We start from the raw sequence: 27,461 nt of genomic DNA on the forward strand, positions 1-27,461 counted from the left end.
ACACTTTACTAATCCCTTCAGCATCCCTTGTCCTTTGTGTACAGCCATAGTATTTTGGAGACACCTTACCAATATCTGCATCAACTATCCTGTGTGTACATTTTACTAATCTCTGCATCAAATGTCCTTTGTGCACACCTTACGAAACCCCACAGCAATACCATCCTTTCGGCACAGCTTACTAAAATATGCATCACCTGTCTTGTGTACATCTTACTAGTCTCGGTATCAACTATCTTTTGAGTAAAACTTAGTCATCTCTGCAGCATCACCTGTCCTTTGTGTACACCTTTCTAATACCCACATCAAGTGTCCTTAGCGCACACCTTAGTAACACGGTTGTCTTTGAGCATCATTATCTTCTTTGTGTTTATCTTACTAATATCCACCCCAACTGTTTGTGTACACTTAACTAATACCGCTAACAAATAGTACTAGAGAAAAACAGAAAAAACATGGGTCGGTCTTTTCCTTAAAAAAATTTTGATCTCGTCCAATTTTCTGGCAAGGACCCTGGACTGTAGTTTTTTAGACTATGCGTTTCTGGATATGTCACTGGCGTGGAATGTGGTGAAGTGTGGCTCAATGGTTAGAGCAGCAGACCCTGATGCAGAGGTCTAGCCCGGGACCAGGGTTCAATTCCCCACCTTGGGCTCAAAATTCCACGGACCTGATACTTCTCGCCTCGGTGCCTATTCCAATCATGGAGTCACACTCTGCAACTCTGGGCAATAGCTTGCTTAATCTCCACAACGGCCCCCACAACGCTAAGGATGCCTGGCCTCCACCTTGGGGGTGCCCAGGAGTGGACGCCTCACAGGGAAAGCCAGGATGGGTTCCACAGCGGTATTCGTACAAGCGCCTTGAGACTCTTGCGGGTGAGTAGTGCGCTATACAAGTATCAATTTAGAATTTTTAGTGGAAGAAGCCAACTACGCCTTGGGGAAGCCTTTAAGTCTCAGCCACATATAAGGTTAACAGTAAAACCTAAAGGGCTCAAAAGGCACCTGCGCTTTTAAACGAGCCATTGTTAACTCCCAGTAGACTCAAACCTTTGAGCTTCACTGACATGACCATTCTTGTTTTTAGGACACATTCATCCACACTTTGAAAGTTCCTCCCACACGGACCTATTTATTTCTCACCATTCAAGCTCTAACTGCAAGCAGGACACTTAACCTGCCAGGCACCCTTGGAAAAAAAAAAACAATTCCAAGAGTCGAAGCGGACACCAGCCACTTTACTCACTAAATGTTAAATGATTGGAAATGGAAGATCTGTGGATATCTAGAACCTGAAGTGCTTTTTTAAACCTGAAAACTTGCCGCGTACACTCTTAAACGATCAAATAAAGTCTCCTTTTTCAAAGATGTACTTCGCGATACATAGAAGACACTGGGTCAAAGGAACGATAACATGATTGCCAAATGAACTGGCCGCAGAGTTTTTCCACAACTACTGTATGGAATTGTGGCCCAAGACCATCCCTCATACCAGTACTGTTTCTCTACTGTGAGCTCCCATTTGACATTGATCATAGGACACTTAATCTCCCATGAAACTGAAGTAATGCAGGGACTCTCTCTCTGCGAAGATACTGCATAGTCACTGCACTAAGAAATAGAAGATACAATAATCGCCAATTTCCTTGGATTTTAAAATTGTACTCCTACAACTGCGAGTTCACGTGTGAAGGTGCGCACATTGTGGAGCGGAAACACAAATTTGTGTCAGTAGCAAGCAGTGGTCTTCCGACTGTGGGGCCAAGAGGGCCACAGAAGAAGGTGTAAATCAACAACCCCTCTCCCCCGAAAGTCGCAAGAGTCCTACAGCAATAAAACCCAATCACCTTTTATGTTCATTTTGGTGTACGTGTTGTGTGGTTTCCAGAGGCGGAGCGGCCGCGCGGCGGCCGCATGCTGGTGACAGAACCCTTCCGTCACCAGCCGCGGTTGAGCTATGCTGGTGACGGAGCGGTTCCGTCATGACCCGCCCCGCTCATTAGAACGCCCGCGCAGGCGCGAAGTCAGCGCCGCGCAGGCGCGAAATCAGCGCCGCGCAGGCGCTGCGGCTGGGCCATGACGGAGCCGCTCCGTCATCAGCACAGCTCAACTGTAGCTGATGACGGAGCGGTTCCGTCATCAGCAGGGGAGGGGTTAAAAGGCAGAAACGCTTGTACTGCAGTTTGCACGTTCTCAAACTGCACTGCTCCCATTGGGAAAAAACAAAAGCGAAGAAGGTAGAGAAACTGTGCTGAGAAAGGTGTTTGCAGACCTTCTTTAAAAAAACAAATCTGATTTACAGTAAACATATAAATAAAACAGTCCGATATACTGGGATCATGCCAACGTGTGTGCAGAGAGCCATGGAGAAAAGCATTATGGCAATGTTTTAGAACATAGCTAAAAGACACTGACAAAGCCAACAGGTCTCGCATTTGCAAGAGTAAAAGCTATTGGTATTGTAATTTTTTTTTTTTTTACTTGCGTTATGGAGTAATGGCCGCACTGGCTGTAGCGGCAGCAAGCGTTTTCCTGGTACGCGGGAAGGGTGGGGGACGGTTTTTGAGTGGTGGGGGCAGTTTTTGCAGCAGTGCTGCAATAATCGGCCTCCAGTAACAAAAACAGCAGCAGTGCACGTTCCCCCGGCTGTAAGGAAGGAATACCTGATGGAAGGAAGACCATAAAGTGGTAGAGGGTGGATACAGTGGATAAGAATTAAAGTGAAAAGAGAAAGGGCAGGAACCGTGTCACTTGTACTGCAATTCCTGCTTGATAAAATGTAGAAAACCCACATTAATGTTATATATTTACTAGAAAGTCTGGGAAAGTGTGGGAAAGTGTCTATGGCACAGCAAGTTGTGGGTTACATGCAGCACACTGGTACATTTCAAATTTAGAACATTTGCAGAAAAGCTAACAGTTTCAAAAGTACGTATTTAACACTACACAAGATTAGTTAATGTGGGGAAACTCAGATGCTGTTGCCTAAGAAAGTTTTGTGCATTAACCAAACACGCAGACACCATATAAACGAACATAACTAAAAAAGAAAAATAATAAAGTACCCTTTTAAACATAACAAAAATATTTTTTTGAGGCAATTTAAAGAACCATATTATTGTAACATACATACTGGATGGGCTGGGACGTTGTCAATGGCACAGCAAGTTGTGCTTTACATGCAGCACATCGTCACTGGCCCATTTCAGTTATATCAAATTTGTCAAAAAGCTAACGGTATCAAAAGAACGTGTAGATTAAAAACTTGTAACAGTACACGGTATTAGTGAAAGTGTACAAACAGATCCTGTTGGCCAAGAACGTTTAGTACATAAGCCAAACATGTGCACACAGTGGAAGGCACTTTATCCTTAACGTTCCGTTTTTGGGCATAGGAAATCCAATATTATAGCATTTGAAACACTGGAAGGGCTGAAGCAGTGTCAATAGTACTGCAAGCCCCGCTTGAGAAAATGTATAGACACCCACATTAATGCAACGTATATACTGGAAGGTCTCGGACAGTGTCAATTGCACAGCAAGCACACTGGCTCATATCATTTTTAAACCATTTACTGAAAAGCTAACGGTTTCAAAAGAACGCGTAGATTAAAAGAACGTGTTTTAACACTACACAGAATTAGTGAATGTGTCAAAACAAAAGATCCTGTTGGCTAAGAACGTTTTGTGAGAACCCATATTAATGCAACGTATATAATGGAAGGGCTGGGACAACTGCACAGGATTAGCCAATGCGCCCATACACAGATGACGTTGTAGCACACGGCTATTGGGCCATTTCAAGTTGATAACAATTGCCAAACAGCTAACAATATCGAAAAAAGCATAGATCAAGAGAGTGTGTTTAACAAAACACCGGATTATTCAGTGCGCCTAAACACAGATCCCGACTGCATAAGCAAGTCAAACAAAATAAAAACTTTAAACACTGTATAAAGGGGAACATTTCAGAGCAAAGCACATAACTTTCAACATGTTACTGTAAAACTAGAACAATTACACACTAAACATATTAAACATAAATAAAACATTGCATTCAGCGCTTGTTCTGAAACAAACAAAAACGAAACAATCCGTAAACACAAGCTAAAGCAAAAAAAATGTAAAATGCGAAAATGAACCAAATAGGCAAGAAAGAAACAATACATGGAGCAGCAACAGTCTTTAGCGCATTAACAAAACAGCATAAGCCAGGACAAATAGACATGTTACGCCAATAAAAAGTAAGGAATTTAAAAAGGCAGACAGAATAATTTGAAAAAGATGGGAGTGATGAACGCCCATAATGTAAATACAGCAGGTCTTGGTTTAAGACAGCGCATGAGCGCGCTGAGACCTAATAAACTAGCAGTAATACAGCACAGGTAAATTCTTCCTACTTAATTCAGTGGGTAGAGTCTTCTAGGCAGAAAGGCATGGCCAGCTAGTACTTAACCTCTAGAAAACGTTGTTTAGACAAAAGGGATTTTGCTTGAAAGGAGGGCTTTTCGGATTCAAAAACATGCAAAATATATAAAGACATGCAAACACATTCTCTATTCATTCGTATCCACACACCTGGCAAATATAATAAAGACCTGCATGCTGCATTGTCAAAAATGAAAAAAAACAGGAAAGCAGCGAATTTCAAACCAGTACATCTATGATCATTTAGTTATGTGTAAGAGGATGCTTCCCTTAAATACACACTTTACTAAACCTGGACAGACCTTGGTACCAAACCGCGTGAGGCTACAGCTGCCGGTTCCATTTAAGCCGCCAGCCAAAGCTGATGATAAACACGAACCACTGCAGAAAGATTCTCTACAATGCCAAAGTTTGACCTGCCAACTCAGAGCAAAGCCAGTTCAGGATCAATTAATACATTTGATGCAGTTCAAGAAGAGGTAAAACAATGCTGCCGGCACTTAGTATTAGAATATTAATGTCTCAGTATTATTCCCGAGGCCTTCGGCCATAACGTAGGGCCCAATGGGTGTCTCAGCACAGCTGCCAAATTGTAAATACATTCACCGAGAACCCTCGTCCTCACACTACCAATCACATAACTGACGCTGCAAGCAAACAAACCGAAGGGCGCCATGATTTAACGCTGAACTCACATACTACAGGCCACAAATACAACTGTGTATAAAGTATGCACCAAAACGCAAGCGTTTTAAAATACACGGCAGATAATAGTGCAGGAGTATAACTGCATGTCTGTGCAGTTATGCAATGATGCCCCTGTAGACCTCAAGGAAAAAAAATCATTACTGCTTACGGTCAAATCAATGCACTCCAAAGTTGCATTAATTAAACTATTATGCTCCAGGACCCGAGCAGTGGAGTGGATGTTGGCTATCCACCCACCAGTAAATGCATCAGAAATGAGTCCCTCGGGTAGCTGCACAGAGTGTATTAATATTCTTCGAAAGCAACAGGGCTACATAGCAATGCTTCTGGCGAACACCGGAGTGCCACAAGGCATGAGACCAGCGACCAGATTAAGAGGACTATGTCACATCTAGTACAGAGGGGATTATTGGATAAATGAATAACCCAATGAGGAGAGCTCAGATCCAACCAACACAATGGAGGGAGCCATGATCAGGAAATTAATACAGTATTAATGATTTAATTCCTCAGCACTGACTAACACTGCCCGAGACACTTCCTTCCACTGCACAGTGACCCACTCACTAGTACAATTCCTAGCTCACACCTTCGCAACTTCACCTGCACGCAACACTTCTACACTGGATTATTACTCGGGGCAGCTTAACACTCCAAGTCGTTTGTAACTACATTCTGGCCCAAGAAAGCAACCTTAGACCAGCAGGCCGCTATTTACTCCAAATAGGAGATCATGAACAGATGCCTGCTCTGGGGTGAATACTTCACGTAGGAACCAACAGAAGCTACGTTACTCTTCTTATCCACAGCAAAACTAACCCACACTTATGACGAAGTGCCAGACAGGGCTCGAGCACATTACCCTAATAAGGGACAACACACAAGCCTCCAGTAAAACAGATGTGGTGGTGCTGGATATCAGTCAACAGTTTAGCAATGCTGGAGTGAACTGTCCACCCCTCTAGCCTGGATTTCGTGTCTTAAGCATCTATTATCGTGGTCTTCATGCTAGACCCAAAAACCCAAGGTTACACACGCCTGCTACTAATCATAGAAACAGAGACAGGCAGTGAACAGGCTAACCACTTTAAACATGTTGGCCTGCGGTTCTTTTAAAATTAAACACCTATACTCACGAGTTACACACGTACAGCATGAAATGACAATTTATAATTAAACAGACTGTCAAAGTGAATATGCACGCCTCAGACACAAATTGTTACAATGAACGCACTGAATACTACCAACCGTCATTCCTGTGAAAACATAACAAATAGACACGACAAGCATTGGCAAAGACACTAAACAGTTCAGGCTTCTGCAAGTCTGCAAATTATTTTTGCATACAAATGCAACAGGAATTAAAAGTTGTTTTTTTAAGTAAAATCGCTGAAGTCTAATAGGAGAGTAAAAATAAACATGAAATAAAAGCAGATTACGTAACTATCCCTGGCAATTAAGTGGACAACATTTTAAGCTAACATGCATAAACAAAATGCAATCCTTGTAGCACAGACAACCAATGACTGAAGTGGCTGACTCAAGGTTTTAAGCTGTATGCAGATGTGAGAAGATTCAAATGGTGATTGGCATTTAAACGGACCAATAAAGTTGGGCGAAAGCTAATGTATGTGTTTATCTACTTATATTACAGACACAAATACATTATTTGGTAAACATGAAGTCTGGCAAAACATAAGGCTATCATCCAGGACAGACGCACAAAGTGACCCGAACCAATGGAGATCAATCCTAAATTTACCACAGATGACTGTTCCACAGACCTCACTAGTCTTCCCTCACACAAAAAGCAAAACTCTCATCAGGCTACACAAGTAAAAGTGAGCATCCATTTAATGTAGCGCATGCTTCCTTTCACAACATTCAGGTACTCAGCCCAGGCCCCCTGCCTCATCCTACACACCACCTACCCCAGTGCACTCCACACACGCTAAATAGAGGTACAGATGGAGGCCTTTCGATATTATTCAAGCTAGTCATTAACACACTGGACATGCGGTCCACAGACCCTGTTTAAGACTCGCCTCCTCGAAGTGCTGTCTGATGTAAGACATATTGTTAGTTTACAATGGGCTGAGAGCCCACCTGTTCCTTGCTATTTGTTGGCTTCATTGTCACTCATTGCCTTGTTTCTTATTCGTTAAAGTAGGTGGGCGCATCTTCATATTTAGGTCTCGTCTATTATATCCCGTAGGAATAATTGGCGAGATTCTAGTACGCGGTCAGAAAAGTCTACCTAGCTAGCTGCGGATCCCATACAGTTCATGTGAGGCAGGCGTGTGCACATCGCACACCCACGCCATTGCCAGCCACATCCCACACCATTTGTCTGAGCCTCGGCATCAGACTTCAAAGGAAGCCACTCCCTTGCCCCCCCCATCAGAGTTCAAAGGAAGCCACTCCTGCGCCACGCAATGCCGAGACCTTGTTTCAATAGCAATCACTTTCGCCATTGCTTTTCAGACAAAGCCATCTCTACATGTACAAGGCTTGTTGCTTTAACATTCTTGTCACCCTACTTATAGGGTATTTGACACTGTCAAAGGAGAGCAAATGTTTTAAGAGTTGTGATGTTATTGTTGCATTAGGGTTGCCATTCGAACGAGATTCGGGGTTGGAAGGGGTTCAGCTACACAGAGCTTTGATCGGGGCTGCAATCGAGAGCGAACTCCATGCTGACCGGGGCGGTTTCAACAGACAAGCTGGAACCGCAGTGTGGCATCGCATGAAAACATCCGGTTTGCATGGGCGGAGAAGGGCTTCAGCTGTGTGGAAACCTCTCTGTGCCTGCTGCCCTCCACAGCGCCCTTTTTGGCACTGTGCTTTTTGGGTTGGCATTACAACAGACTCAGAGCTCACAGGCAGACAGCAGATACATCATATACCAGATTTATTTCCCTGCTGTTCACACAAAGGAACGGGCCGTTTCCTCTCATTCGCCCCCTGATTTCCCATTAGCAGGTATTGCTCATCCCCCTCAAAGCCAACTATCGAATTACAAAACTTTGTTAGAAAGCTTGTCCTCAATACCACCAACCTCATTTTTCCCAAACCACAGGACCCATGGGTGCTCTGGTTTGTTGACATTAAGCAGGGGTTTTCCGTCACCTCTGGTTTTATTGGTATCCCACCCAGAGGCATGATCCAGTCAGGAAGCGTGCCGGCCATCTGCCGCCATCCCGCCCTAATCTGCTTGCCGCAATTACAAGACAGTGAGGAGACAGCGGGACGAGTCCCGAACAGACGAGCAAAGAACTGCTTGCTCCTTAGGGCACACGTGCCCATTTAGGACTCGATGTTAAATAAAATGTACTGTTGCTGGTCTCTTCCACCGGATGTGGCCCAGCGACCAGAGCTGCTGACTTTGGAGCTGCGAAATAAGGTTGAGTCTCTGATTCTGGGCAAATCACTTAATCTCCCTCTGCCTACCAAAAAATGAATGTCTCCTTGCATAATGCAAGTGGTGCTCATTTAAAAGTGCTAAAATACCTTTGGGTCAAGTTTGTGCGGTTAAAAAACCGAAACAATTTTTTTGATCACAGAATTTCCGTAAGTATCCATTACCTCGTGCGCCGCGCCCTACCTAGCGCTCCGATTTATGGTTGATTCCAAGTACACAGGTTATATATTTTTCAAGTCCTAGGCTTTCATTGTACTAATTACTCCTTTCTGTGAGTTTCACTTCTGCTTCACTTAAACTGAACCAATCGGACTAATGCATCTAATTATAATAATAGCTTCTTAAAGGAAAGGACATGACTGAAAACATGGTGTCCTGGTCTAACAACCATACCTCTCTATCCACCATGGCCCTTTCATTCAATACGCAACCATATAAAAGGTCAAATATCCTCTAACCCCGTTACCGCACCTATCACAATTATGCGTTTTGTGACAAGCGATATTAGTCGGAGAAAAACATCCCAGCATTGAAAAGCCTGTGCCTTTATAGTTATCAATTGAGGACAGGCGGGTAAGATGCAAATTACTGGTAGAATCCATCAAGGGTTGCAACATACACTTCAAATACCACTCAGTGCCATATAATTACACACCTCATACTTACACTACTCAATGCAACATAAATACACTTTATCTGTCTATCTATCCATCTGTCGCCTCACTCTGTCTATCTATCGCCCTAACTCTATCGCCCTCTATCGACCTCCCTCTATCTATCGCACTCACTATATCTATCTATCCCAACACCTCAGCATCACTCAGGGGCACCACAACATCACTATGCCCTATCACAGCATCACTGAACGCCACAGCATCACTCGTCGCCACCACAGCATCAATCTGTGCAACCATTCAACAACAACTGGTTCAAATATGTTTTCTCAATATTTCAAGCTTTATTAAAAATGTCACAAAAATATGTTAATATTTCACTTTTGTTCTTGGATTTCCGTCACAAAATAAAATTAACAATCTTCACAAAAGTTATTTACAAAAGCTATTGCCATTATAAATTACAATAACTTATTTAAGTATTAATAAAAAAAATGACATTTTTATTTGTAAAATCAATACATCTAAGCAACGTAAATACAACACATATTGCATTACAAATGCTATAGGTGTCACATTTGCGAAAGTTAAAACTATTGGCATTATAAATGACAAAGCTATTAATTTCGCTATTTTCAAAACCAACACAAATACAAAATTTGTCATTTACAATACCAATAGCTCAAACTTTCCTAATGCGAGACCTATTGCATTGCAAATGCTTGTTTTGGGTATGTCCCTCCTCTGGAGCATGGACGTGGTACTGTGTATGTAGACTCCTCACCTTTCCAAATACTAGTTTTCTTTTTGTGTAAGCATGTAGCAAGAGTGTATGCGTTTTCCAGTTGTCTCCCAGTGTGCTTCTGTTTCCCTCTGCATTTTTCTAGCCTGTGTGGTTCTCCACGATCCACCTCCATGATGCTTTTGCGTTCACCAGCCAATGTGCTTTTTCCTCTCCCAGCTCCATATTACTCACTCACCAGTGTGCTTTCTCCTGTACATTCAACACTGTTCCCCTTCATCCTTGTTTCTTCCCCTGCACACTTACTTCCTACCACCCTCCCCTTTCCCGTGTTGCTTTCATGCACTCCTCCCCCACCAAATCTCTGGTAAACAGACATGGAATACACTATACAGCTCACTTACTCAGACACTGAAGGCAATGAACTTTAGTTGGCGCCGAGCTCGATAGCGCCGATGGTGTGCCAAAGGCAAACCCATCTCCACCCGTCCATGACCCGACTGCAACCAGCGCCAAGGGCCCTGGCCCAACGACCATCCAACACGACGATGCAGCTGCATCTACTGTCAGCAATAAACGCATATCACCACCAACGGCCAGTTCTCCTGCGGTCACTGCCGTCAGACCTTCACCTCTGACCATGCCTCAGCAGACACAGCCCCCACGACGAACGCCAGCACCGCCGGAGCCCTAAACTCCATCCTCCTCAACGTAAGCTCACTGCACAGACATGCAGTGAAGATATGAGACTGCCTCGACACCCTCTCACCAGACGTCGCCTTCTTCACAGAAACCTGGACCAACGACTCCTCTGCCCCCGACATCGCCACCACCATACCCGTCAGATACAAGATTCAGAGGAAGGACCGCCCAGGAGGAGGACTCGCCATCGCACACAAGAGCTCCCTCCAACTCCTCCCACACCACCAAACGCCTCCACTTCCAGGTCCAGACCAATCCGAGGACCACCCTTCATGGCACCCTTGTCTACAGACCACCCAGACCCCGCTCTCCGTTCGCCATTGCCAACCTCATCGATCCCCACGCCATTGCCTCCACGAACTACATACTCATCGGGGGCCTGAACTTCTACCTTGAATACCCCAACTCCACCACCCTACTGGACAAACTCACCAACATCAGACTGAATCAGCTCGTCACCATGTCTACCCACAAATCAGGACACACCCTCGACCCTATCTTTGCGGGAGGCAACAACATCCACTTCAGCCATACCATGCAATCTCCTTGGACGGACCACCACTGCGTTCACGTCGACAAACCCTTGCCGCCCAAACCCGCACCAAACCCTCCACGAAGGAACTGGAGCAAAGTCACCTCAACAACGCCCCCACCACCTCGACCGACGCCAACCTCGCAGCCAAAAAAACTCTACAAATGAATCTCCAACTGCGAAGACAAGCTCGCACCACTACGTAACCCCGACAGACAGCACCCCAGGATGCCACTTGGTTATCACCGACCTCCAAGAGTCCAGACACACCTGCAGACGCCTCGAGTAGAACAGGAGAAACATCAAAACACCACCACCTACAAGAACCAGGGGTGGGGAATTCCTATCTCCCGACGCCCGAGACATCTAGATTTCTTAGGAGGGCAAGAGGTTTTAATTTGTATTTTGTCCAAAGGACAAGTAGACAGTTTTATGGTAATCCGATACACAGCTGTTCAACCCTGTAGGTCACAGCCAGTTAATAAAATGCTCTGAGCAGTTTATTGGCAGTGAAAGGGTGAATGCAAAAGCTGGGGCCTGCGCTTTAATTTCCCCAGAACAGAACAACAAAATAATAAAGCAGAGCTCGAAGTTGGAAATAGCTGGTGCTCGTGTAGCTTCCAGGCCCCATGTAAGAGGCTGCCTTATCTGCCTCTTGGCCCCTTGCTCTGACTTGAACTGTTTGACCCCTGCCTTGTGTTCTCTGCTCCACTCCTGGGCCTCATCTTTAACTCACTTTGCTTTCCCTTGTCATGCACCCCCTCCTTTGCACTTTGCCTTTCCTGTACACCTTATGTTACACCCGGTGCCTGAACCTGCTCACCCCACCCCACCCCCCTTAGCCGCCCTCTCTGACATCTCTGACCCGCTTCCCTTGGCCTCTCATATCTTACACATCGAGGGCTTACATTAAAGCGCATTCGTTTCCCCATGGGCTTTCATGCAGGCCTAAGGCCACCCCCAATTCTGTCCTTGCACTAGGCCTCTCATGTCACTTTGTGCCTGCACCAGGGGCATTGTGAACACACTGCTGTAGAAACTACAGCAGCTGTGAACTTTTTGATGGGCCTCTTCAGTCTGCTGGTCCGCAGACAAAGGCCCATAATGGACTTGAAAGGGTGGGTGGGTGAGTGAGCGAAAGGGTGGATATACAGATGCATGGATGAATACGTGCAAGAGTGGATGATAGATGCATAAATTAATGAGTGAAAGGGTGAATGGATAGATGCATGTATGAATAACTGAAAGGGTGGATGTATAAATGCATGGATGAATACGTGCAAAAGTGGATGATAGATGCATACATTAATGGGTGAATGGGTGAATGGATAGATGCATGGATGAATGAGTGAAAGGGTGGATATACAGATGCATGGATGAATACGTGCAAGAGTGGATGATAGATGCATACATTAATGAGTGAATGGGTGAATGGATAGATGCATGGATGAATGAGTGAAAGGCTGGATGGATGGATGAATGAGTGGAGCGTAAGGGTGGATTTTTAAATCCATAAATGGATGAATGAGTGACAGGGTGGATGGATAGGTGCATGTATGAATACGTGAAAGGGTAGATGTATAGATGCATGGATGAATACGTGCAAGAGTGGATGATAGATGCATACATTAATGAGTGAAAGGGTAAATCGATAGATGCATGGATGAATGATTGAAAGGCTGGATGGATAGATGGATGAATAAGTGGAGTGAAAGGGTGAATGGAAAGATGGATGAATAAGTGGATTGATGTAAGGATGGATGTGTGAGAATGGGAGGAAAAGAGCAAGGGTGAATGAAGGGATGCGTGAGTGAATGGATAGGTTGAAAGTGGATTGATGAGTGAAAGGATGGACGACTTACTGAAAGGGTGGATTAATGGTTGAGAGAGTAGATGAATAGATAGCTGACTGGGTGAGGGATGGATGGATGGCTGGGTGGAAGGGTTGACGGATGGCTTGGTGGGTGGAGAGTTGAGTGTAAAGGTGGATGGAGGGATTAGTGAAAGGGTGGATGGATATATGAGCGAAACGGAAGATGGATGGGTGGATGGATGAGCGAAAGCATAAATGGATGAAGTGAAAGGGTAGGTGGATAGATGAGTGAAAAGGAGGATGGATGGGGTGAATGGATGGAGGAATGAGTGAAAGGATGGATGAATAGGAGTGACAAGGAGGATGTGTGGGGTGAAAGGATGGATGGATGAGCAAAAGGATGTATAAGTGAAAGGAAGGCGGGATGGATCAGTTGGATCGATAGGTTTGGAGATGGCAGGATAGGCTTTAGCAGCTACAGTAGAGGTGGTGGAGCTCTTGATGGGCCTCTTCTGTCTGCAGCTCGACAGACAAAGACTTGTAATTAATTTGAAAGGATGAATGGATGTGTGGGTGAAAGGATGAGTGAGTAGAAGTGTGGCTGGCTAGATGGATGGATGGATGGATGAATGAGTGACCGGGATGGTGGATGGACAAAGGATGTTATAATGAAGGAAAGGGTGACTGAGTGGATGGGTTACAGGGTGTAAGGATTAGAGAGCGAAAGGATGGATGAATGTAAAGGATAAATGGATGGATTGATGGATGGGTCGAAGGGTGGGTGGAAGGATGAGTGAAAGGGAAGGTGGATATATGAAGTGAATGGAAGGGTATATAGATGGAGTGAAAGTGAGGGTGTATGGATGAGCGAAAGGATGGATGGATGGTTGAAATGGATAGGTTTGGAGATGAATGGGTAGGTTTGGATATGGATGAGTGGATCGAGAGACAGATGAACAGATTAATGAACAGATTAGTGAAAGGTAATGGATTAAAGAATGAATGGGTGCCAATGTAAAGGTGAAATGCTAGATATCAGTGGGTGAAAGGATGAATGGATAGATGCTTAGATGGAAGAGGCAAGAGAGCTATTGTGGAGAGGATTCCAATTACTTTTTTTCGCTTGCTTGGTGTCATAAGAACTTTGAATCAACGTGGGGGGTATTTAAATGTTCTGATTACTCACTTGGCCTACATTGTGCTCCTTTCTCTACCTTGGGATTATCAGGTAGGCGTAGTGCTGTTTGCCAGCGAGTTCTTACTAGACAGCTAGTATTTGGTCTCATAAAGGCCACATTGCCATAGAAATTCCCGGCACTGAACAAAACTACTTTGTAAAAGAGCAGAATACTGTCACACACAATGAAGCCAGCTCACAGATAGGAAGAGATAGCATTTCAATCAAAACAAAAGGTCTTGGTTAACTCAAATTTCATTAGGGGCTCAAATGTTAAAGTCACGAAAGTGCACCCATGATATATGTCCTTGTATTAAAGGAGATTTACGTTTTTCATGAATTCACATGAATTTCCTTAAGTAGGCCAGAAAACCGTAGTCCTAGAAAATATTTGTGGTTTGCATCTTAGCATGAGCAAATATGAATATGCCCCAGCGGAAATCTGTTGAGTGTTTACAAATGCACTTTTTCTCCAACCACATTTTTCCCAGCCCTGGAAGAAACTTTACTTCTGCCGTTGTCAGGGGTAAATTTCCGACCTTTCTCAGTATGGGAAAAGATTAGAGAAGAGCTGGTGAAAACCTCCAAAATTCAAATCCTTCTATAGTATTAGCCTGACATAACCAGAGAGGCTATTATCAGAGCTCTTCTACAAAGAGATTGCAGCCATTATTTGACGGTGCACTACACAGCACCAAAGGGACAAGTGGATTTTGTTACAGGACAAGTAGATTTATGAAGGTACTTGTCCCATGGACAAGTACATATTTCAATAAATTCCACACCCCTGAAGAACGCCATGACAGAACACCACAACAAATAATATCCACCAAAAGAACCTTCATGCAAAACAGCGAAACCAAGGAGATCACCCCCTCTCAGGACCGCTGCAACAAGCTCGGCTTCTACTTCCATTTGAAAATCAAGAGCCTCTACGACGACTTCAACAATCAGACACTGCACTTTGAAACTACTACCCTCTCTAGCAACGCCAGCAACGCCCACCATCTCCTCCTGGACCTCAGTCACCACCGAAGACACAGTCTCTACCATGAAAGGCATCCACTCAGTGGCCCCCACGGACCCCTGCCCACCACACCTCTTCCAAAGAGCAGTAACCGCCATCACTCCAGAACTACGACGCACCATCAATGCCATCTTCAAGACCGGCATATCTCCCGGTGAATGTAAACACGCAGAAGGCAGACCTCTGCTCAAGAAGCCCTCAACAAACCCCACGGACCTCAAGAACTATCTGTCCACCCCCCTCCTCCCATTCGCGGCCAAAGTCACAGAGAAGACCGTCAACGCACAACTAACTAAATTCACAGACGGAGAACTCCATCCTCGATCCTTCCCAACACTGATTCCGCAGAAAACACAAAACCGAGACCGCCCTAATTGCCGCTATAGACTACATCAGCACCCTCAACCAAGAACATACTGCGGCACTGACCCTGCTCGACCTCTCTGCAGCATTTGTCACTGTCTCCCCTCCCAAACTCACCGCCAGGCTCCACTACGCCGGCATACAAGGAACAGCCCTCAACTGGATCGGCTCATTCCTCACCAGAAGAACCCAAAGAATCAGACTAAATCCCTTCCTCTCCGAACCCACTGAAATCAACTGCGGAGTACCCCAAGGATCATCGCTCAGCCCCACGGTCTTCAACATATACCAGGGCCCCCTCGCTGCCATCATCAGCCAGCACGGACTCAGCATAGTATCCTACGCCGAGACACCCAGCTCATCCTCTCCATCAACAAGGACTTCACCACTAGACTCAACTTCCAGTAAGGAATGAAGTATGTCACATCCTGGATGAGCAGAAGCTGCCTGAAGCTCAACTCTGAGAAGACAGAGGTCTTCGTCCTCGGACCTTCCCCCTCTGCATGGGACACTTGGTGGCCCACCACCGACCTCTGCATCATTCGACTCCTCCCTCTCCCATGACCAGTCAGGTCAACGTTGTCGCCTACAGCTGCTTCAACACCCTATGCATCCTCTGAAACACCTTCAAATGGACACCTCCCCCACCCCCGGATCTAGAAAGGCCGTCACCCACGCACTCATAACCAGCAGAATCGACTACTGCAACGCCCGGATCAACAAGTCTTTGCTCCACAAGCTCCAGACCATACAGAACACCGCAGTCAGACTTTGACTCGGCATCCCTCCACACAAACACATCACCCAATACCCGCGTAACCTCCACTGGTTCACCGCTGAAAAGAGTAACCAAGATACTCAACCAAACCTACAAATGTCTCCACAACAACGCACCCCAATACCTCAACGAAAGAATTTCCTTCCACCTAACCAAAAGAAACCTCTGATCCCCGACCTCACTGATACCCCTAGCACCAGCTGAGCTAGAACAGGTGACAGAGCCTTCTCCTACGTCGCAGCCAAAACCTGGAATGAGCTCAAGATCGACATCAGTCCTGAACAACTTCAAGAAGACACGCAAGACCTGGTTCTTTGACTAAACAGAGCTCCCACCAGCTTAAACCACCCCCCACCCCCACCATTCACGCTTTAAGACCCTCACGGGTGAGTAGAGCTCTTACAATTCCCCTGATTCATCAATGGTTAGCATGGGTCAAAAGCCGGCACACCCTGTCCAGTCTCTGCACCAAAAGGAGGAAAACAGGTACGTCATACTATTCAAGTCTCCCATCACGAGTAGGCACTTGGGTTCATACAAAACACAGATTTTCGTACAACTTCCATGGTGAGCATTACTGCAAAGCTGCGCATGAAAGGCGCATCGGAATAGTAATCTAACCAGCATCACAATGTTGGTAAAATTTGAAATGCTGAATGTGTGTAAATATATAACTTGTGAGAGCGATGGTATGGAGCCTTCTCTAAAGCCTGACTCAATTCCTTAGAGTAAGTCACTTTAGACAATTAATCTCAAAAAAGATGGCAACAACTAATTTTGATATTGGGCTACGGTCTATACATGTAAACATTAAAAAATGTAAAAGCCCCAACATTTTAGTACTTTTCGAAATTATCATGATTGCTTTTAACATTAGAATAATAAGCTTACACATATCCAGAAGGCCTGGCATTAGGAAGCATATGTGGTGGTTATTTATTATTTTTATTTATACTGAAACTTGACGCCACAACCAATGAAACCATCTACACCTTAGGCGCTGTAAGTTTGCGAACAAAATGTCCAAATTAAGATAATCATTTACGCTTTTGGCGACTTCTGCCGGATCCGGGGTCTAGAAATAAATACAACAAAGACAAAATTCATGAATCTGAATCCCTCTAAGAAATTCAAGGGGAAAATGGTTTACAACGGGGCTTTCTTGGAAGAAGTGGATGCCTTCACCTATCTAGGCATCTCCTTGAATGCTAGTATGAATTGGAGATCACACATGGACTTTGTACTGTTAAAATTTAACCAGCTAGCAGGGGCAATAGCCAAAAAGCATAAATCTTCATTTACAAAACCAATACAGCCAACAATGGAGATCTATGGCATGAAAGTCCTGGGTGCATGCCTTTATGGATCCGAACTTTGGGGTTTCTCCAATTTGAATGCTTTAACAGTGGCAGAAAATAAATTCCTGCGGTGCCTAATCGGTGTTCCACAGAGCACCCCCTCAACTCCTCTCCTTTACGACATGGGGAGGAAAAGGATTGAGGACATGATCAGACTGCGTCCCCTCCTATATTGGAGGCGTATAAAATCCACTCCGGAGTTGAGACATTACGCAGCTGCCCTACAGGATGTTGAAAACTCTGATATTTTCCATAAAGTAGTTTGGCTAAAAGAAGTGAGGAAATTACTTCAAAAATTGCACCTTGAACACTTGTGGTCCGTAACAGACCCAGATGACTTTCCTTCAAAGACTACATTAAAAAAGTTATACTGGGACATGATAAACAATGCTGCACTGACCTCTAGTCAACCTCCTGCCTTGACATCCAAGTTCCTAGAGATAAAAACTTCCCCAATGTTTGAACAGTATTGGGATTTGATCTCCAAGCCTCTAGATAGGAAATTGTTTTTCCAGTTTAGAGTTGGCACCTTGCCCCTAAATGAGTTTACTGTTAAATGGTCCCCAGATAATGTAAACACATGCTTCCACTGTAAATCCCATGTAGAAGATATTTTGCACTTCCTATTTGTATGTCCACTATACGTTGCCCCAAGGAATAGATGGTTGAAACCGGCATGCAGAAACTTGGGTACAAGGAGATGTACTGAGGCTTTTAGGGTCCTGAAATCAAGCTGTGCCCCTAACCTTGCAATTGCTGTGGCTAAATTCCTGGGATGGGCCTGGATAATACGCACGCGCACTTTAAAACTCCTATGAACTACTTGAGCTTCCTTTGGGCTGTGATGATATTCTTTTTATTAAAAAAAGTGTGTAAAATTTTAAAAATTGTTATTCGTCAACAAAGTACAAATGTATGGTATTTAATACGTTTTTATTATTAGATTAGTATTTATTCTGTTTAGCTTAGGGATGCAAGCTTTTATGACAATGTTGTCGAATAAAGCATTTAAACTTGAAACTTGATAATCATTTACGTATATGACTGTTTTACTTGTGATATTTACTTGTTATTATCAGTGAAGTCTGGAACAAGTCATCATCTAACCAAGCACTCACGTTGCAGACGGCTACAGTGCGACCATGACACAAACATTTGAAAACAGCACCTAGAGGCAAAATACTAATGAGTTAGGATCTAGCAGGCCTACAGAAGCCTCGACCTTTGTAAAGTGAATATAAAAAAATATTTATAACACTGAACCAGATGCGTCATTGAAGAGGAAGAAACTACTTCAAGTGGATGTTAATGTGCACAGGATGTATGCATATGCAGTCCCTCAAAGTCAACAGAACAAATTAGTAAATTGGACTGACCTTTTGCCCCATATGGTATGTGGGGGCACAAACCAAATGTGAATGCCAACGTAACAATGAAATAGATACAGGCTACTCGCCAAAAGCAATTGTTTGTCTAACATTTTTTTAGGAAACACAATATCTTACTGAAACATCTAGGGTGGCATAAAAAGGCCTGACCTTAAATCTCCCTGCACTTGCAAATGTGAAAAATGTAACCAGATGCGGAGCAGGGATGTGGAATTTCTACAACAAGGACATTCTAAGCTTGTTTCTTTTGACCAGTGTTACAAGGAGATTCAAACCACTGTAGCACACACCCTTTGGCTGCCAGTTGACAATAACGCTATATTAAAGAAGATTGCCATCAAGACAAACTGAATCCTCACGCAAAGTTGTTTAAACTTGAACATGTGTTTTACGGATTCAAAGGGCTTTATTTTCTCTTTTGGCAAGAACTGAGGAAATGCAGTAAGATTTGAGACCAGCTGCATTACTTAAAATGGTTCCTTATTTACCAACTTACATGTTTTCAAAACTTACTTTTTGGGTACTCACAAAGCGATTATATGAAAAGCCATCAAAGCACGACTGATAAATACTTTCAATTTAAAATGTAGAAATAAAAGAAATTTGAACAAAAGATTTACTAAACTATTGTCCAACCTTAAATACAATTTCTCTACGGCATAATTTAGTAAACATGTTTGATGCATGCCAATAATTGACAAACAAAAATGGATAATCTGTAAAACCATTATGGGCAACATGTAAATATATTAGGGACCCAATTCTAAGAGTCCCACAATTGCACCATCATCTAGCTGCACGGCCTGGCAGTGGTGCAGATTTCATACTTTAGAGAAGGTTGTAATACCCATTTTTAAGTCGGGGTACACACGCCAGCATATTTCATCATGTAAAAATCAACTGAACAATTAGCAAATTCACTTTCCCTATATGCCTTTTCCCCACCATGAAAACATTTAATGCTGTCTTTGTCAGCAGTAAGAGGCAGATTACGACGAGGGTGAGAAAGCCACCGACAGCCTGCCGGTCTTACCGTCATAGTTTTCCACCCGCCATATTAGAATGTTGGACAGAATCCGGATGGCGGCTGGAAAGCCCGACCGCCACGCAGGCACATTTCCTACAATGCCGGTGGCGTCTACCATGTACTGCCGTAGAGATTATGATGTCCCTTTCCGTCCACCTGTTCATAGCGGTTAACCAGCCATGAACAGGCATGCAGAAAGTGACTTTGGGGACCTTTAGCTGGCCCCCTCCATCCACCCAGGCCCTAAGCTGTGGGCACTTGAGGTACATATGGTGCCCCTTACAGATCCCTGCACCTTGTGGAAGGCACCACATGGTGACAGCCAGGTAGTGCAAGGATATGTATGGTGTTCCTTTTTTGCATTGCGGAGGGTGCTGATGCCAGCCACACCCGACACAATGCAAAAAATAGGCATTGCAACCGCATTGTTGGCCGTCGCATCATAATGTGGGCCGCCAACAGCCTGTCAGACGGTCCCATCTTTGACAGGTGACCAAAGTCCGCCCGCCATCCTAATCATGCCTTAAGTTTCCAACGGTTTCCAATGTAAAACGAAATTGGAGAGGAGTCGGGAATACCTGTAAAGATTTAAGCTTGCGAGTGTGCACAGACTCAGAGGGCATTTAGACACAAAATCTACTCCTTCGTGCTGCTTTCCAGCCTAAGTGTGTAGATTTTAGAAAAGGTGGCAAAAACCAGACCCTTGCTAGATTACAAAGCCTGATATAATGAGCCATGAAATCAGAGAGCCTTATCAGACCTTTGATATGAGAACGCTACCCCAATTGGCCATCGCGCTCCAGGGGACAAGAAGATTTTTATTTTACAGGACAAGTACATTTAAAGCATTGTGTCCCTTGGCCAAGTAGATACTTTGCTATTTACTGTGGCCTATGGTATGTACAATTTTAAAGGCCAATTATCACACAACTGAGTCAGCGTAGATCAACGGTCTCTAGTCAGTAAACCCACCAGTTGCCCTTAAGTAGAGGCTGGTGATGTGGTATTTACTGCATGGGTAGGTGAAGGTAACCAGCATTGTGGTGTTAGTGTGTGCCAAAATCCCCATTCTTGTGAACAGCAGTCACGGCCGGCATTAATCACAGGGGGGACAGAGAGGAGGGGGTAATTTAATAATAAGAAAGAAAAAGCTTAACTGTCCGCCGGCGGGGTCCGGCGTTCTTGTCGCCTTCTCCTGCTCCCCTGTCGCTGTCCTCCCAATAGCCAATCACAACACTGCAATGGCAGCGTTGTGATTGTGGGGACACCGCCCAGCCAGGGGCTTACGAGGAGGCCATTTTCTCTGTGTAGGCTGCATTGCACCCTGAATGGAGAAAAGGCCGAGAGCGTATGACTGGTTTGGGCGGCCCCAGAGGGCCGTCCAAACAGTCATTGTGCCCTCAGGAGTGGGTACATCACTCCTCCCCTGCCTTGTCTGCTCGCAGAGCAGCCCCGCCCGCAACTAAACATAATAACGGGAAGTTATTACCATTTTATGTTTCTGCTTCTCGCACTGCAAGAAAGCAGCAGGTTGACGCTGTGCCGCCCTAGTGGAGGAGTCGCCCCTGATGTACAGGGATCAGAATGTAGCTCTTGTTAATCAGGGCATGGGTGCTGCAACCCAGAATGTGCCTGTCGCAATTTTAAAATAGCCTTATGTATATTTGTAACAATCCCATCTCCTGCAAGGAGCATTTTAGTATTGGATAACAAATGTCTATTCTTACCCACCCTGCAGAAGGATGAAAAGCTGAGAACCCACACAGATTTAAACCTGCGACGATGAGGTTTCACACAAACTCCAGAAGTGGGTGTATTGTCCACTGAGTTACACGACCAGATTAAATTATTCGGAAAGCGTGTGGACCTGAACATGAGATACTTCCTTTCGAGAAGCCCTGATCATTTAACTGGATTGTTTTCAAAGGAGGTGCAACACAGACTGTCAGCAGACGTGGGCCAAGAATTCCTGAAGCAAAGTTTGTGTATGTTTGAGAGAGAAGTAACTGAATTCTTGTTCTAATGTAGGGCTGCACCCAATCCAATACTACAAGTAAAATCACAGGATGTATTTAGGAAGTGAACCAGCTTTAAATAAAAAGACAAGTCACGAAGAGTGAAGCAAACTGCTGGTATTTGTGTGGTACACACCGCACATCAGTAGGCCTGGGCAGAGTTCCACAAGAGACAGACTTTGTTCCGGATCAACGTTTGTGCTGATTTTCAGCACCGGGTGTTTGCCATGTTCTATAAAATCAGTGCGAACGGCATCACACTCATGCCCAAGAGGGCACTGTTAATTTTTGCTGCTCTGGTAGATGTTCTACTCAAGCGGCAGATTCCTCAACTATCCACGACTGCAGGTGTTGAGAAATCTCGCTGAGAGGTGGTCTGGAATATCATTTCCCCTGCTGAGCAACCTAATGTTGGCGAGCGCAAGTGAGAAAAAACTTTGCTCTACAGTTTCTGACCTCCGCAAGCTGTGGAGTGGAGAAAACTGCAAACTCCGCAAGTGGAGAGGAATTCCACACCCAGGCCTACATATCAGTCCCCGAGGTATGCCTCTGGGTACTAAATGGGCGAATTACACTATGCAGCGAGCCCCACCAAAAGAGGCTGACGCTAGTGGGTGGAAAGGCTCAGGGAAGACAAAGCTGAGCTTTTACTCCAGCCCTGTAGGAAAAAAGGTACTCTACGCTGAGCTAGCACTATTGTGGGGAGTAAAACAGTCAGAAATGCACACGTAAACAGAATGTCACTCACTGAATGAGTAGTTTAGTATTTCAGACACACAACGGTGCCCATACGGGAAACATCATTAACAACGAAGGCATTACTACGCGTAACGTTTACAACGAGGCACTTACTACGTAAACGTCTTTTCAACGCGTAAGCCTACAACGATAGTCTTTACCACGAAAAAAAACCCGTAGGATTAAAAAGGGGGGTTGGGGGGTTTCCTCCCATAAAAAAACTATCCCGATGTGCCGAAGAAATCAGCGTCGTAAGAGAGGAAGCGGAATAAACGTCTGCTTCCTCTTTACGACGTAAGAGCGCCGTGGTAAAGATGATGAGGGGAAAACAAATTCCGTGGTAACGCATGCTTTGAAAAGGCATTCGTTGCAACGGAATTCGTGGTAACGACATATAACCGCCCATACAGAAAGTGATTAAGTGATAATCACACATGAAACGGTGACCACTTGCGCCCTCTAAAAAGAATGTATTTCATTGAAAGGTTGCCCAGTCAGTGTCAGCCACTCGCCGAAGAACACTGGGAGTGTGGAAAGTGAACGCTGGAATCAGGTATTCCCCACGCACGCATATGCTTCCCACTTCTTATTTGAGTGACTAGGTGTTGGAACTAAAACCCAGGATCACACAATGCAGCCAGATGGGGAACCCTAAACTCAGCAGTTAAACACAACTCCTTTAAAGTGACATTCGTTTCTCACCCTTGGCCTCTGTACGTAGCCTGTGGACAGAGGGTGATTCAGCACTGCCTGAGAAGTGTCATGGGAGCAAGAGCTTCCTCTAAGGAGCATGGGGCCTTTATTAGCGTCTCTCGGTGACAGGCAGGCATCAAAGTTCGAGCCCTAGTGCAAAGGCAGGCGTTAGCCTCGACCAATCACGAACACACGCGGGGGCACAACCCCCGCCCTCCCCAGCATCTCTAGGAGGGTTATCTGGAAATCCGCCTGCAGGAGATGAAACACTTGCCCCATCAAAGGCATTGTTGTATTAAAGACCCTTTAGGCTCAGCTATATGAAAGAGGCCTTCTCATGGAAATGCCCCGAAGCCCGGGCTTTCATCGAATTCTACAAGAAAAACTCTTATTTCATGGGTTTAAATCCGACTCTAACGTAATGGAACAATTGTGAAGGCAGCCATTATTACAAGTCAGCAGGGCTCTCTGATCCTGAGAGTGCCTTCCTCCGCTGGTTGTGGAAAAGCACCCACCCGCCTTCCTGCAATCATTCGTTGAATGTCGTACATATTACAGGAAAACTATCCAAAGTAGGCCCGGAAGGCAGGATCCAAAATAGTATTACACGAGAGACAGTGACTACGTAAAGCAGCACCGCCTTTTTCTCACTCTGGCGAGGACCCAGCCCCTCTGGACCGACGGTGGTCACCCCTGTGTCGCAATAATCAGAGTGTTGTGCGATTGTGTCCCTTCACCCTTGGAAGGGGCACACATGCAGTGCTGGCGACGCAGGACTCAAAAGCAGGCATCTGGGTGCACATTCCAACCACCTTCATACAAACGACCCCAACAGGGCAGCGCCTCGTCCAGAAATACGCATCCCACCCGTCGTCATTCTGTTCAGTTTCAGGTTAAGCAACACTTAAACCGCGGCTGGCATGTTTCCACGCGTGCCAAAAGTAAATCATTTAAAAACAGGCCCCGGGGCATGCCTCCAGCCTCAACCCTGCGCTGCCAGGTGAACCCCAGCAAGGCACCAGACACCACAAACACAGTCATGTACCCAGTCACCAGTGGGCCCGCACCCAAACCCGAGCAAACACTTCTCTCCCACTGGCGAAGTGTAAACACAACTTTTCATACATTTGCGTACAGCATAGGTAGGCAGATTTGCAAAACAAATTGCTACATAATGACATTTGGCAAAGCAAACACTAAATAAATCACAGGGCAGATTACTACCAGAAAAAAACAAGGGCGAGCGGCAGCAAGGAGTACGTAAAGAAAAAATATATATTTGTATCACACAAACGAAATGTGCATCTTATTCTGGAAGCACTCGATCGTCAACAGTAGCAGTGTTTTTCTTTTGATTTAATAAAAAGGCCCGCTCCCTTTCCACATTACAACGCAGTAGATGCTCACAATACAGATTTCATTAAATTTAGAGCAATAAAAACTCTAGAGGACAAACGTGCCATACATTATTTACGTGGCTAAAAATAAGTCACTTAAGTCCGTGGTGTTAAAAATTAAACAGACCGGGAAAAGGCTTTTAATAACTCGCGCTGGAAACGAAATGACAGAATTTGCATTTTCCCCTTTCATTATTCATCTCTGGATTTGCACGTGCAATTCAGTCACTTGACTACAAATCCCCACAGGACGCCCTTGGAATTCAGATCCATATAGGTTTCCGTCGGCCAAACACAGGCCATTGTGCGTCAACTGTAAGGCACTATGCACACAGCAGGGCTGGAAACAATGGCCCAACATGGAATGAATTCAGCCCAGTTCTCGCTCTGACAGCCCTCCCTCCCCCGGAGCACATCCAGGCCGGAAAAAAATAGATCAGATTTGCCACTTTGGAAAATTGCTGGAAAGACGGGAGGGCCGGGCTGTGCTGCGGGCCCTTGTCCGTTTCATCTTTCCCTTCCAGTGAGCACGGCTTCCAGGGAGGAGAGGGAGATAAATGGAGCAGAGTGGCCGGTCCCAGCGGAAGATGAAAGGAAGGAATGTACGGGGAGTGTACAGCGGCGGCCGGGAAGGAGGGAGAGGAAGCGGAGGCACTGGGGCGCGAACTGGGGCCGGGCTAGGGAGCAGCACAGAGCACTGGAGGTTAATCATTTATAGTGAGAGCAGGAGGGCCGGTGAGGCGCTAGGGGGCTGGTCTAGTTATTTGGGGGCAGACAGGGCGCCTGTCAGTGGCTTGATTGATCAAGGCGCACTGTTGATTTTTCGAGTAAAGGCTGGTTGGGATAATTAGGTTAAGGGCTGGATCGGAGATAGATTAGGGCATGATTTGGCTGTGGGGGCTGGTTGGGCCCGTGGATCAGATTAGAAACGGGGATGCGTGGTTGGCGAGATTAGGGAACAATTAGGTTTTATAGGGAATGTTTTCAATTCGGCGCTAAATGATATCAGTGAATACTCGTACTATATTAAAATTGCGACATGTGGAAGAAATATTTATTTTTTGGAACAGCGGATAGGGAAAACTACTTGGGGGATTGGGTTCACGGCTGGACAGTCAGCAGAACCTCTCGTCTGGTGGGCAAAAACCCACTGCTTTTTTTTAAGCATCTGCATTTTGATAGTAACTGGGCTGTGCTCAGGAGTGGAATGGCTGTGGGAAGAAGATCAAGGCACTACTTGGGGTGAATCTGTAGCCGTGTTTAGGCGCTATAGAGAGGAGTGTTTATACAAGGGGCTGGGTGTGCATTGTTTACATTGAGAAGACAGACAGGGAGGGTAATCTCTTTTATCGCTGCAGAACAATAGTCGGTTCTAGGCTAAGGGAACCGTGTCTACATTTTGGGGTACATCAGTGATAAAGGCTAAAACCAGAGACCACGTAATCGCTGTTGTTTACATTGCACGTCACGTAGGCAGTCCACAGTAACACTGAGCACAAGACATCTTCGGGAGGTGCTTGAGGAGTGAGGGGGGCTCCGAAGTTGCTGAAGGATAAGGGGGGGGGGGGGCACGGCTCGTGCACTCACCGACTTGCAGGACATTCTCCACGCAGCCCGTCTCCAGCAGGCGGATGCCTCGGCGGAAGGGCAGCCCGTCCCCGGCGGCGGGTGCTGCGGTGGTGGTCCCCGTGGGAGCTGCCGGAGCGGCTCCTGCCGCCCCCGCCGCAGGCGCCGGGGCTGAGCCGGCTGCGCCCCCGGCCGGCGGCGGCGCGCCTTCCTCGCCACCCCGGCACTGGAAGGAGGAGTACATGCATATCTGGCGCTCGGAGCGGGGGAAGCTCCAGTAGACGATGCGGCGCTGGACGGGCTCGGGGATGCGGCTGAAGCGCTCCTCCACCCGCTCAAAGGCCCAGCTCTCGGCCACGCGCTTGGCCGCGCAGTCCAGCAGCGACTCGGGCAGCCGCGGGGGCCTGGCGGGCGGTGAGGAGGAAGAGCCGGCCGGGGGCCCGCGGTGCGGAGCCGGGTACGGCCGCGAACAGAGGCGCTTGACGGGGGGCGGCGGCAGCTCGACCTCCGCCATGGCGAGTCCAGGACACAACTGAGGAGGGTGGGCCGGCCCGGCCTCTGCGCGCAGGCGCGGGGGCCGCCCTGGGCCCCGCCTCCATGGATACTCCGCGCCTGCGCCGTCAGCTGCGCGAGCCTGCGAGGTCGAATGAGACGTGCGCATGCGCTGAGAGTGACGCTGCTCGGTGTCTTCCTACGCTAGCCATTCATCACAGGGCATTGAAACATCTTTTACCTTTAAACCAGGTCAGGCAGACAGGCAGGTTAGGTTATTGAGTTCAGAAACTCAGAGCCTTCCCATATTAATCCAGTTGTGAAGGAAGCGGGACACTGGTGACTACACAGGTATTCATGATAAATTTGCTGGTTAGTACTCTAATCTCTATAAAGTGTCACATTGGATTTTAATATTGCTTATTGGTGCGCTTCGGTTTTTATGTAATGTCCAGGCGCGCAACGTCCATAGGGTTTAAC

General features: G+C 45.9%; 1 protein-coding gene across 1 annotated transcript in view; it reads right to left on the bottom strand.

Moving 5' to 3' along the window:
* Nucleotides 1–27,033, bottom strand: part of ZSWIM5 (zinc finger SWIM-type containing 5) — a 271,830-nt gene extending 244,797 nt beyond the window's left edge. The window contains exon 1 of the mRNA XM_086952301.1: nt 26,511–27,033. Coding sequence (XP_086808427.1) covers nt 26,511–27,003 — 493 coding nt within the window. The 5' untranslated portion in view covers nt 27,004–27,033. The remainder of the gene's footprint in view (nt 1–26,510) is intronic.
* Between the last annotated feature and the right edge of the window lie 428 nt (nt 27,034–27,461).

The sequence above is a fragment of the Lissotriton vulgaris genome, chromosome 1_1 (genome assembly GCF_964263255.1).
Source record: "Lissotriton vulgaris chromosome 1_1, aLisVul1.2, whole genome shotgun sequence".
NCBI classification, from domain to species: Eukaryota; Metazoa; Chordata; class Amphibia; order Caudata; family Salamandridae; genus Lissotriton; species Lissotriton vulgaris.